At 37.8% G+C, this 13,294-nt stretch overlaps 1 protein-coding gene across 4 annotated transcripts in view; it reads left to right on the top strand.

Annotated features, from left to right (window-relative positions):
• The window catches only part of astn1 (astrotactin 1), a 356,183-nt gene that overhangs the window by 192,477 nt on the left and 150,412 nt on the right, over positions 1–13,294 (top strand). For all 4 annotated transcript variants that reach the window (XM_073874209.1, XM_073874213.1, XM_073874207.1 and 1 more), the window contains one exon: positions 5,694–5,824. In XM_073874209.1, the coding sequence (XP_073730310.1) occupies positions 5,694–5,824 (131 nt within the window). The remainder of the gene's footprint in view (positions 1–5,693; positions 5,825–13,294) is intronic.

Below are 13,294 nucleotides of genomic sequence, written 5' to 3'. Positions count from 1 at the left end.
CCTCATCACCACCTCTTCCTCATACCTTTCCTCCTCATCACCACCACTTTCTCAATCACTTCCTCTTCATCCACCACCTCTTCCTCATACTCTTTCTCTTCATCACCACATTTTCCTCATACCTTTTATCCTCATCCACCACCTCTTCATCATACTCTTTCTCTTGATCACCACATCTTCCTCATACCCTTCATCCTCATCCACCAACTCATACTCTTCCTCCTCATCACCACCACTTTCTCAATCACTTCCTCCTCATCCACCACCTCTTCCTCATACTCTTCCTCCTCATCACCACCACCACTTTCTTAATCACTTTCTTCTAATCCACCACCTCTTCCTCATACTCTTCATCCTCATCCACCACCTCTTCCTCATACCCTTCCTCCTCATCACGACCACTTTCTCAATCACTTCCTCTTCATCCACCACCTCTTCCTCATACTCTTTCTCTTCATCACCACATTTTCCTCATACCTTTTATCCTCATCCACCACCTCTTCCTCACACTCTTCCTCCTCATCACCATCTCTTCCTTATGCTCTTCCTCCTTTTCGTCCCATCTTCCTCACACTCTTCCTCCTCATCACCACCTCTTTCTCAAATTATTTCTCCTCATTACCACCTCTTCATCATACTCTTTTTCTTTCAGAACTTCTTCTTTATACTTTTCCTCCTCATCACAACCTCTTTCTTACATTTTTTCTCACTTTGTTTTCATTCATTGTTGGTATAAACATACAACACACCTGAACCATTTGTACACTCTGAGCTGGTTTATATTGTGCACAATTGGTAAAAACAAGTGTGAACAATTTTGAATTGTTGGGTTTACTTGAATGTAACAGTGTGAAATGCAGTGTGAAATCTATTTTAGTGGTTGAGAAGTTTGTGTTTTAAGTTTTGCAAAAAAATGAATGAGTTTGCAAATAGTGTCTAACTACCTAAAAATGTTTAAAGGAACAGTATGTAAGAAATGTATATCAATTAATCATAAAATGGCCCTTATATGTCACTAGACATTAAGAAATCATGTTAATTTCAAATACTTATATCAATGACAACAGTGATCCGGCCAGAATATTGTCATTTAAAAAGTGGAGTTGCAGCCCTCAACTGATGTTTATGTTGTCATGTTGTGTATTGGCCACCAGTTGTGTGATTGCAGTACCAGTTTTAGCCAGAAGTTTTGTAATTTCAGTACCAGTTTTGGCCACAATCCTACATACCGCTCCTTTAAGGTTTTGCTAAAATAGTGAATGATTTTAAAATGGGATCAGGCCACTAAAATATGGTGCCAAGAATAGGGTTTAGTGTTTTAGCAATTCAAAAAAGTGTAACATCAGGTCTTTTACTGGATGGTCTTTTATAATATTTAGAATTACGATGTTGCCGTTGCCAATTATTTATATATTTTTTATTCTTATTTGATAGATAATTGCACCTGTTATAACCTAAGCATCTCATAAAACTATAATTATCATTCTGATAGACATTATAGTAATAACTTCCAGAGAGTTAGTCTGTTCTTCACTGTTATCTGAAGACCTCAAATTACTTAAGTCACATTGCTACTTGATGTTTTCTCTGAAACAATTTATGCAAGTGCTTTGTTGGATTATTAGCAAATAACTAATTAAAAGGTTTCATGAACACATAATTGTATCTCTAAAGATGGGTAACCTTTTGAAATCTGTGATATTTATTCATTTTTTTCTACAAAATTATTTTGTATTAATGCAATATCTCTTTCACATTTTAAGTTAACTTATAGAAACTTATAATAGAGACAGTTTTGTTGCATATGCTCTTGCATTTACATATATTCACATTTCAATACCCCCATTTCAAGTTATAATCATAGTGGTCCAGTATAATTTACAGAGACCATATACTGTATATAATTTTCATTAAAACTTCTGACCCCCTGTGTTTTGCACTTTTCTATTCAGCTGCACTGCTTCGGTGGGAATTATCATCAGATGTGGCTTTGACAAGCAATATGCAGAGCCATTAATATTGGAATATGCGAGTACCTTTTGAATCATGTAGTTCAAGTTTGACAATGGAAGCAATTTTTTAGATGTAGAAAGGATATCCCTTGGTATTCAGATAAATTTCTGCTGCTTTAATCTTAATTTGTTTGCACAGTGCCAACACAGAGAAAAAAATGACCATTTAATGGTGTAGATCTCTACAAGCGAAAGGATATGAGAGCGCTCTCCACCAGCCACGTTTTATTCATGTATTAACATAAACAGCATCTCGCAAACCTCTGTCTTTTCTGTTCAAACACAATTATTTGTACACTGCTCTATATATTCTGAGATAATTTAATTCTCTCATCACAGTCCACGGTTAAATCAGATATGACAATAATGCTTGAGAAGAGATTTACGTTGCATAATGTTGTGTGCTACAATTTCCAGAATGCTCGCTCGTTTATGAAGCGTTCTTGTAAAGCAAATTTCCGATTCTCTGTGTGTTCTGCATATTTCCCTTGTGTGCTTTCTTGATGTTTATTTTGCTGACTTGAATGAAGCAACAGTCTGTTCTATATCCCATATTTGCTTTTCCATATTTCAAATGGCATTATTCAGCTTGCACACATACTGTATAGACATTCCTCCTGTAGAATATTTGAACCTTGATCTGAGTTAAGATATGTAGAGAAAAACTGTGCACAGTGTAAATGCTGTGCTTCTGCATATTTGCTTTATGGAGCCATTGAATCCTTTACTGTTGTACAGTATCAGTCTTTTATATGTTTTAGTTCTTGTTGTCTGTTGCATAATTATTATTTGCTTTGCATTAAAGCTGAACTCTTCTTTATCTCTACATCCTTTTGTTTTACCACTACTGAGTCTTATTTACAGCAAATATACCCTTGTTGATTGGTAAGCTACTGCCTTTTTATGTTGTCTAATGTGATGGTTTGTTAGGTTATGACGGCGATTTTCTAAATATTTTGCATTACTCTTAAGTTCCAGATTAACAAATTGTTGTATCTCAGCCAAAGGTCAAAGTCCAATGAAGTCTGTTTAGAGCAATGCATATTAATAAACAGTTTGTTGTAGTGCTCTCTCTTGATGCACTAAACCGCTGTAATGACCTTGTTGACTGAATGGGGAAAGTTGAAAGCTTTTACATAAACCAAACTTGAATGGAAAATCCTCAAGGAATGGGATGTTTAGGCGAGTTTCTGGCAAATTTTCTGGCGAGTTTCTGGCAATTTTTGGCAGTCGATATATTTAGACCCATGCAATGTATTTTTTGCTTTTTCTACAAAAAAATACCCGTGCGACTTGCGTTTTGTGGTCCAGGGTCATATATACAGTACTGTGCAAACGTCAAAAGGCCACCATCACCAGCTTTGTTGTTTTAGCAAAGTTTTAATGTCCATCCATATTTATTTTTTCACTCTTTTTTTTAAGATACAAACAGAAAATACAGGAAATATGTATACAAAATTCAAAACAAAACAATTTTCAGAACTAAATGTCTTCTTCAGGGATTAGTCAGTATTTAGTGTGATCTCTCTTGGCACAAAACACATCTTGAGCTTTTTTGAGGAGACTAAAGTCTTGAAGTCATTCGATTAGCCCTCTATGGCATGACTTTTTATTTTTTGGGGAAAAAAATATTTCACCTCACTTTTTGGGAGCTTGGGGGTCACTGATAAAATATCCATCATACAATTTATCCCCCCACCACCCCTGACTCAGATTTTACTTTGTTGCCTCAGGGCAACATTGTGCTACAATGGTATAAAAACACCAAGGTTTTTTATATACAGGTTTTCCATCCATGAAAGTTTGTGAATCTGGGAGGAAAAATTCAAGGCCCTGGGAAGTTTTTGAAAATATACATACATAGATACAGGTCATTGAATGTATTTTATGCAAGAAGATTTCTGGTAAAAAATCCATATTATTCCCTGTGTAGTGTAGGATAATATCATACAGTTCTTGCCTTTTAAGCACACGTGCTAAACTGTTCAGTTTAAATGCTTATATCTTCTGTATGCGAATGTTGATTCATACCAAAATGCTTTTTTGCATAGTTGTGTTTGACACTTGAAAACGTCTCGGGTTACGTATGTTACTGTTGTTCCCTGAGAAGGGAACGAGACGCTGCGTCTCCCTTGCCATACTTCCTGCGTCCCTGTAACGTCGTCTTTGGCAATATTTCAGATAGCGATATACTTCCTGGCACCTGCGTCACCCTGTCTTTGTTGTTTAGCCTCACCATTGGTTGAATTTGATATACACATTCAGACGCACTTACCTCTAGAGGCGTCCCCAAAGTGTCACCGCAGTGACGCAGCGCGAGTTCCCTTGAAAGGGAACTGTAACAATGTATCTGTAACCTTGTTCTCCCTTGAAATATGTCCCCACATTTAGACTCTGAATTTGAGGGTATTGGACCTGGAAAGTCCTTGAAAGGTCCTTGAATTTGACGTTAACTAAGGTGTGGGAACCCTGTATATGATAAATATATGCATTAGAAAAAAAAAACATCAATCACAAATGATTATAGCCAAACATGAACACTACTAATTGTAACTAACACTGCATGTGTTAATGTTTTCTACATTTACATATAAACATATAAACCAACAAATGTGTGCATGTGTTTGTGTGTGTGTTTGTGTGTGCGTGCGTGCATGTGTGTGTGTGTGTGTGTGTGTGTGTGTGTGTGCGTGTTTTCATGTGTGTGTTATGCATCATTTTGGGATGATTTTGCCTGAATAAAAGTGGTCTAACTGCACAATGTTGCCCATAAAACTAATTAGTCATGTTTGTGATTAAGTGGAATCATTTGTGATTGATGTTTGTTAGAGTTAAACTTTCTAATGCATATCTTATTAGATAAAAAACCTTGGTGTTTTAGTACCCTTATAGCACAACGTTGCCCTGGGGCAACAAACAAAAAACACGGTCTTAGTATGAAAATAAAACAAAGAAAGTCTTCAGACAATCAAACATACTTCTTTACATACTGATGCACATACACATATTTTTTTCTGTAAAATTATTTAAATTTAAAAATGTTAAAAAGTGATATTTATCCTGGCAATTGGTGGCACTGCATCCCATGTGGCTTTGCCTCCAAAAGCATGGCTCCACCCCCAAACAAAAGGTCACAACCACTCCAGCCCCTCATTTCATTGGAGAGACATGTCAGGTGATATTATACATATATTTTTTTTAATAAAAAAATTAAAGTGTCGGTGTAAGGCTCAAAAAGGTAGTATGTTGCCTGAGGGCAACACTGTGCTGTAGAGGGTTAAAATTAGAAATTAGGATTTAATTTCATTTAGGTTTAAGAAATCCTGCAGTTTCCTGCTATTGCTCAAGTGGAAGTGGAGTTTACCCTAAATACTTGACACTTCAGCTTATACTTTTTTATACTGTTTTTAATACTACATACACATTTCCTGTATTTTCTGGTGTATTCTAATAAAGAAACTTAGAAATAATTATGTATGATCACTATACAATTCCCAAAACAATAAATCTAATGGTAGTATGGTGGCCTAAGACTTTTGAACAGTACTGTATGCAAAAGCTTATAAAAATAATTAATGTAAAAAGGATTTTTGTATCAAGTTAATGACTTGTGCTGATCCTTCAAAAAGAGCAATGAACTGTGTTTAAAGTGGAGCATCTCTTATATCTTTTTCTGTCTAGGCAGAAAAATTTTGCCCGTGGCATCGAGCAGCAGCTTCCAGATGGTATAGTGGTGGCATCTGTACCGACCGAAGCCCAGTGCCATGAAGAGCTGTCCGACCCGGTGCCTGACCCAGAGTATTTATCCGGTAAGGCTAAGTGTCAGTTTTCAGTTATACATTTGCGTCATTGTTTGCATCGACGTGCAATTACACATGCAGATCGCTAGTTGGCAGTGTCTATAGGCATGTTACCGGTATAAGCTACACTACATAGACAGTGACTTTTGTTGCAGTTTGAGTTGTTAAAAATGGCTCCTCAGCTTGGTCCAACTGAAATGCATATGAAGAAATGCGACACAGATTTTTATGACTTAAGAGAGGGGTTCTAGCGGACCAATCACAGTGCATACGGTGCGCATAATATTAAACTTGTTACATTTTTTTGAGAGGTGCACATCTATAGGCTATATCGTACACTTGACGATTAAGTATAAATTGGACATACTGCACTGTATCGACGGTTTCAGCAGTAACAACATAAACAAACGGCTTTCCTGGAACAAATGTAGTAAACTCTGCAAAGAAGAATTGTCAATAACAACAAAGTCCTTTTAGCGTAGTTTTCAAGGTATGAACTGCGTTTACACAAAATGAATTAAATCATGTAATTGAATTCATGTTTACATTTCAGTTACATATTTTTAAAAGAATATTATCATTTAAAGTCTTTATTTTTACCTGGCATAAACATTGTATGTTGCTTAATAATAAAATGCATTGTGTCCAGTTGAAAATTTGATGTTTTTATACACAGACATTTTGAAAATAACACATTTTAGTGTTACAATGGCAATACCGCAACACTGGTATTTTTGCTTTCGGTTATCATATCGCCAGAATCTCTAGTTTATATTTTATAGCTAAAACGTATCAAAAACTACACTGAGCTAACATTACTGTGTAAAATATGTACTATATAATGTATATAATGTTAACTACAGATCGACTGCCTAACCTCTCTTAAAATAGTGGTTATCTATGATCGCTGTCTCCCTTTGTCTTTAGGAAACCAAAATATTAGATATTTTCAACAAGGTTTTTTTTAGTCAGACCATTAAACAAATAGAGACCGGAAGTTATGTTACACCCAGACGCGTACTTGTGTGTCCGATGAAACCGTCTAAAAAGTAAAGCCAAAACGTCTCGATCGCCCCCCAGTGACTGGTCCCAGTATAGGTCATAAACCCCGCCTCCCCATGTTATTCAATGGGGCCTTGCTTTCGCAGCTTTACTTATTGCTCACTACTGCGCAGGACTGGTCCCAAAATTGCTACTGCACAGACTCAAGACGGCTTCATTTTTCACCAATGGAAGAGAGCGAAAGGGCATCTTCTATCTTTTTTTACAGTCTATGCTCTATATATAAACATGTAAATTGTGTATTGATATATCAGTCATCTCCTTAGTGAATAAATCAGGTTGTACATTTAAAAACCATCAAACACAAAAAACATGAGTCATTGTGTTAATTATTCATATGCTTGCAAATCCTACCAGGAGCTTCATTTTTCTGCATTCAGTTACTAGGTTTGACTCTTTAAAGAACATCTGTTGTATTTTAGTGCTGTCTATACAGAGAAGTAGATATAGTATGTAGCATTGATTCAGATATTGTGGATTATAAGATGCTGTTGCTACTTCACAGAAATGTACTTTTTAAAATACTTAAAATTGTTAGTCTGTGACTCATGAAATATTTAGAAACTCTATTGCGTTCTATGGGCTAGAAGTACCCAGTTACATTTTGAATATTGAATTGTGTTGAAAGTGCCAAGTATTTTTGCACTAAAGGTTTCAAACCCACATAAAGAAATGAAAATCTTAGACAATTCATGCCATACAAGAGTTGGAAATTCTTTTGGTCTTGACATGATGCCTTGACTTCCATACAGTAATGGCACTTTTTGCTGTTAAACCTCTCACTCGAGTTTGAAATTTCAACTTTACCACAGTAACAACAGGGTCGTTCGTTGTAAATAAATGTTATGAAGAGTTTATGAAGAGGCAGAAAACATAGAGAGTTAACAAAATCATCTTTTAGCCGGTTGGGGGGTTCTGGATGCACTCTCTCTGTCAGGACTCATTAGAGGAGCTATCTGACTTCTTTCTGCAGAATACCGCTATACAAGCAGTCTGCCCGCCAGTCGCTTGCCCTGAATACAGGGGTCATGTTTTATGCTTTTATGTTGGTGCTAATGAGAAAAAGTAGGGTGGTGGGAGAAAACCTGTCCTGTTAAATGACTGAGACTTAGAAATGCTTCATCTTTGATCATTTGTATGGTTCCAGCCCATATGTGGCTGCTGGGAAATAAAGGACTTTAGTATTATGTAAAATGGGTAGCAGGAAAGTCTAAACTAAATATAAACTTTGTTTGTTTTTTTCTTTACCCAACAGAAATTGCTACATTATGCATTTCATATACATCCCCTAAAGGGTTCTTCAACTACTCTTCTTCGAGCGACAGATTTTAAAAATATAAATATAATGTGGGCCAAACTTTTAAACCTATTTTACCTTTCATATATTTTACTAGAGATGCACCACAAGGAAAAGACTGCAGGCTTCAGTTCCAACTTAGCTCCAACACACCTTTCTGTAATTATCAAATACCTTGATTAGGGTTGGAGCTAAAATTTTCAGGACGATAGCTTACATGTACCAGAAGAAGGGTTGGAGACCCCTCTTCTAACGTAATTAAAACAATACAGTTTATTATGTAAGGTCTTTATACACCATTTATGTATATTAAATTGCATTTCTATCAAGAGATCCTTCTAAAAATCCCACATTGCACCTTAAATAATCTTTAAAACATAATGCATGGTTGAATTTGGTGTACTCGCTATATTGCTGGCATATTAAAGTTTTGCACAACTAGGTTGCTTGTTAAATTTAAACAAGGAGAAGTTGGCATTTATCACATTTTATAGCAGTTTTTATGACCGACTTGATTCCCCTTCTAGGCTTCAACTCCAATTTGTAATCCAATGTAAAGGTCATAAGTGTGTGGGATGGCAGTGTCTATTGTGAGCGTGCTATATTGCCTGAGCTTCGAGGGGTTACAGGTGCACCTTTTTCACACGTCTGACATAGCTTGGCTTCTGATATAATGGTCAAGGCATCAGGTGAAACTTATGTGAGGTCATATTGGACACTTGAGGGAAGATTAAAATTGGCAGCCATGCTCTGTCAGTCACGCTCGGCTGTGGAGATGCGGGTAATTTCTCCACCGCGGTGTGATCTGCTGCAGGTCGGAGGGATGCACTGTATGCGGCAGGTGGTTCGAGCTATCCTGCCCCTCAGATTCATCACCCTTGCACCTGATGCTCCTAAAGCTCCAATATCGCAAGAACTGCAAATGATCCCTAATGCACGACTCATTAGTCATATAAGACACGTGTTTGCCATCCAGATGTTAAATTATGTCTGTAGTTAAGCTCTTCAGAGAGCACGTCCCCAGTCTGGCCCTCTCAGAGCTGGAAGCAAACGTGATTTGTTTCTTTATTTCTTTATAAAATAATGAGATATAATCTTTAATTGCAAATTGCAAAAGGTCCCGTTTTCTTTGTGAAAAACACAGTATTTTTCACACAATTTATTTATCTCTATAGCACTGTCCTAAAAACGGGCTGATGTCTTTCTTGTTTTATGAAGTCCCTCCATTAGAAATACGCAACAAGTTCTGATTGTGTAGCTGGTTTTGTGTGTTGTGATTCGACAGCAGCTTAGCTTGCCGTTAGCTTAGCTGGCAACTTAGCTGGTATTCCTGTGGGCGGAGTTTACTCAAAATCACTTATATTGCCGTCATACATCCGGGAAGTACAGGGCTGTAGTTCAAACCGGCCGTTCTCTATAGTCCTTGAAAAGCGAATTTTGTTAAAGAAAATACACTCACCTGAAGGATTATTAGGAACACCTGTTCAATTTCTCATTAGTGCAATTATCTAATCAACCAATCACATGGCAGTTGCTTCAATGCATTTAGGGGTGTGGTCATGGTCAAGACAATCTCCTGAACTCCAAGCTGAATGTCAGAATGGGAAAGAAGGTGATTTAAGCAATTTTGAGCTTGTTGGTGCCAGACGGGCCGGTCTGAGTATTTCACAATCTGCTCAGTTACTGGGATTTTCCACACAAACATTTCTAGGGTTTACAAAGAATAGTGTGAAAAGGGAAAAACATCCAGTATGCGGCAGTCCTGTGGGTGAAAATGCCTTGTTGATGCTAGAGGTCAGAGCCGACTGATTCAAGCTCATAGAAGAGCAACTTTGACTGAAATAACCACCCGTTACAACCGAGGTATGCAGCAAAGCATTTGTGAAGCCACAACACGCACAACCTTGAGGCGGATGGGCTACAACAGCAGAAGTCCCCACTGGGTACCACTCATCTCCCCTACAAATAGGAAAAAGAGGAATTAAGGCAGTTCTGAATGTGAATGCTCTAACAGCAACCTTACACACCAATTAAACAAAAACATCTGATTTAAACAAATAAGTTACCAAAAATAGAAAATACTAACACTTATTTCCTCATGTTGGTTCAGACCATGCTATGTTTTCTTCATAAAAACATAAAAAGGAAATCTTTCATACCACTTCATTAGGGCAGTAACCGCAGGTAATCATTTAAATTCATAGTGACCACAGGCTTTAAAGGTCCAAAAACATCTTAAAGGCACTTTAAAAGTTCTTTTAAAGTTTTGTCCTTTTGTGTTTCACAAAAAAAAAACAGCATGCAAGTTTGAAATGACATGTGTGAGAAAATAATAGCACTATATCCCAAAAGTAATGACAGAATTGTGCCCATATAACAATTAAATGAGCGCGTTTCCAAAGCCTTTCTCCAGAGGTGTCCTGTATAATGATGAAATGTTTGGTACAAAAAGTTTTATGTTGCTCACTATAACGCGTTGTTCACGGCAGTGTTAAGAAGTTTTTAAGCTCATCTTTAAGAAAAGCTTTTGTTCCTCGCTCGTGCCCTTAATACATCATACCTGGGTTTTTTCCCCTGACTGTCTCAAAACATCAGTTGTGAAACACACCCGAGGTTAAATTAGTCACTAGCTTTAGTAATTGGGTACGGAGCAGCCCTGTGCCACATACACGAGCAAGTTGTTGAAGTTGTCAGGTCTCCGCCAACCTCCCCTGCTGATTTTGGCGAGTTGTTGCGTACGGTCAGTGTATTTGTCACTGTATCAGCACTCCTGAAGCTTTTCTGCCCAACCCTCTCCGGGCAACACATTCATCTTTCTATTCATCTCTGCCTTGAAAGTCATTCATCATAGGACCAGAAGACTCCATCAATTATTCCAATGGGAAAGGAAGCAGGCAGCGAAGCTCTGAAAGGCGAATATATCTTGATTTAATTGGAATGCAGGTAGAGAGCACATGGGCGCTAAGCAGATTTCGTGCTAGATAAAGCAAAGAGGAAAATCATCCCGACTCTGAGTGCCTGGTGGTGACTCACATCCATGCCCGCAGATGGAGATGTATTGGGAGCGGGGGATGGTGGGGTTAAGCAACACTTGTCTTTGTGACACAAAATGCGCCTGGGGCTTCTTTCAAAGGCATTCGCTTTCCGGCACAGTTTTATGGCAAATTTCTTAAAGACATCACTAAAAACATGCATTACATGATGGAAAATCACCACAGGTGCTACAGTTTGCTGGGCAGATGCCGGGTGGTGAGCGAGGAATGAATAGATGCCATTGATCATCCAACACAAAGGAGGCTGACTGTAGAGAGTTGAGTAAAATGGCTTACACAGAGATTTTTTGCCATGTCTTAAGAATTAGCTGTGCTCCGGCAATCTCTCGAATGCAACTCCCGCAGAGAGCCCAAAAATGACAAGGTTCAGATTCAATCGGGTGGATGCAACCAAGTTATGCCTTTGTAAAGGTTTCGCCATGTAGTAGAGGCTCCCGTGGCTACGGTAATCCTAAAATAAAAAAAACTTGCCTGGCAGAATCAATAGACTTGTTTCAAGTTAAGGCTTTCTAGTGGAACCAATCAATATCTTAAGTTGTTTTGGTTAATGGTAGATTTTTTACTGGCAGTATGGGGAATTTATTAACAATCATTTGCATGCATTGTCTGTCTTGTTTGTGCAATTCATGTTACCATGCAAACATGTATAAATCTCTGCCGAAAACAGGTTGGATTACGTGAAACCATATATTTCAGGCTGGTTGTGATTGACATGTTAAGTATGGTGCACGATTCCATGCTCTGGTTCTCTGGGTCACAGTTTTGCTGTACTGCTGCAATCCAGGCACTGGAACTGGATCTTTAAAGGCACACCTACTGTAGGCATATTTGCCTTGAACCGTGGCAACACTGGAGCCAATCTTGATGTTAGGTTAGTGGCTTCTATTTTGAGTCGTATGGGACACGTTGACACACAGCCCTCTCACTATGCTTATCATATTGCTTTGTCAATCTATTGCTTGTTGGCTCTGACATGCACGTAACCATGCTGCATAGTATATCTAATGTTTTTTACGAAGGCAGATGAAGTTCAAAGACTGACATCCTGCTTTTGAACCGTGCTCTGGCTGGTTTTGCATTCACAATGTGCATTCCGCGCCTTTGCCCAAAGTAAAGTGTGCAAGTCGGCCAGGGAGCAATTATCCAAACCAGACATAGTACGGAGATGTCGCACTAGTCAAACAAACTTTGGCTTTAGGGGCCAAATGCGCATGGGGGCTGTTCCTCATTGTTTTGTTTTTTGATAAATGGACGGTTATGTCTTTTTTAACATTACTATTTGGTGTATTACTGCTGGCACATTTGCTAAAAAATATGAACACGTGTATCTTCTTGTAAATTGAAAAAATAAAATCAATTTACCGCTTACTTTATTGGGTGGTACAAGCGTCAGACAAATAGCACTGAGTTAATGGTTAAACCGGATTGCCGGTAGCGACTAAGATTTTGTGCTGACAAATTCCTCCAAAAAGTGATGCAACTCTTTTCACACTAGTACATTCTTTTATCATTGACACTTTTGCTGTCTAGCATAACAGATGTGACCTTGCTGTTAGTGTGTCTTTCAAAACTTTCTCTTACTTTTTTGTTTTCTGTGATTTACAACTTTTTGTGCATGATATTTTTAAACCATTATCCCTGTGGTATTTCAATGCCTTAAAATGACAAAAAATAAAGTTCCTGGAGGAAACTGATAATGTGCTTTTGACCAGTAGTCTGCGTTTTGGAAATTAGAGCCTGAAGCAAAATAATAAATACAAATCATACATTACAATGAAATATACTGTAAAAATATATAACATTTAACATATATGTAAGGGATAATGTAGAGGCAGCCGGTAGTTATCGGGAAATAAGCCCCGACAGTGTGATCAGGACCCGACGCGAAGCGGAGAGTCTTGTATCACACTGAAGGGGCTTATTTACCCGATAACTACCGGCTGCCTCTACATTATCCCGCTTATTACACGGCTACTTGCCACATAAGAAAAAGAACTGGACATGAATATGAATTTGAAACATTTTATTGGCATATTTGTTTTAAATGAACATTTTTATCCTTCCGCGAAA

Source organism: Misgurnus anguillicaudatus, chromosome 2 (assembly GCF_027580225.2).
Source record: "Misgurnus anguillicaudatus chromosome 2, ASM2758022v2, whole genome shotgun sequence".
Taxonomy (NCBI): Eukaryota; Metazoa; Chordata; class Actinopteri; order Cypriniformes; family Cobitidae; genus Misgurnus; species Misgurnus anguillicaudatus.
Note: the sequence above shows the minus strand (reverse complement) of the source record. Positions and strands in the feature narration are given on the sequence as shown.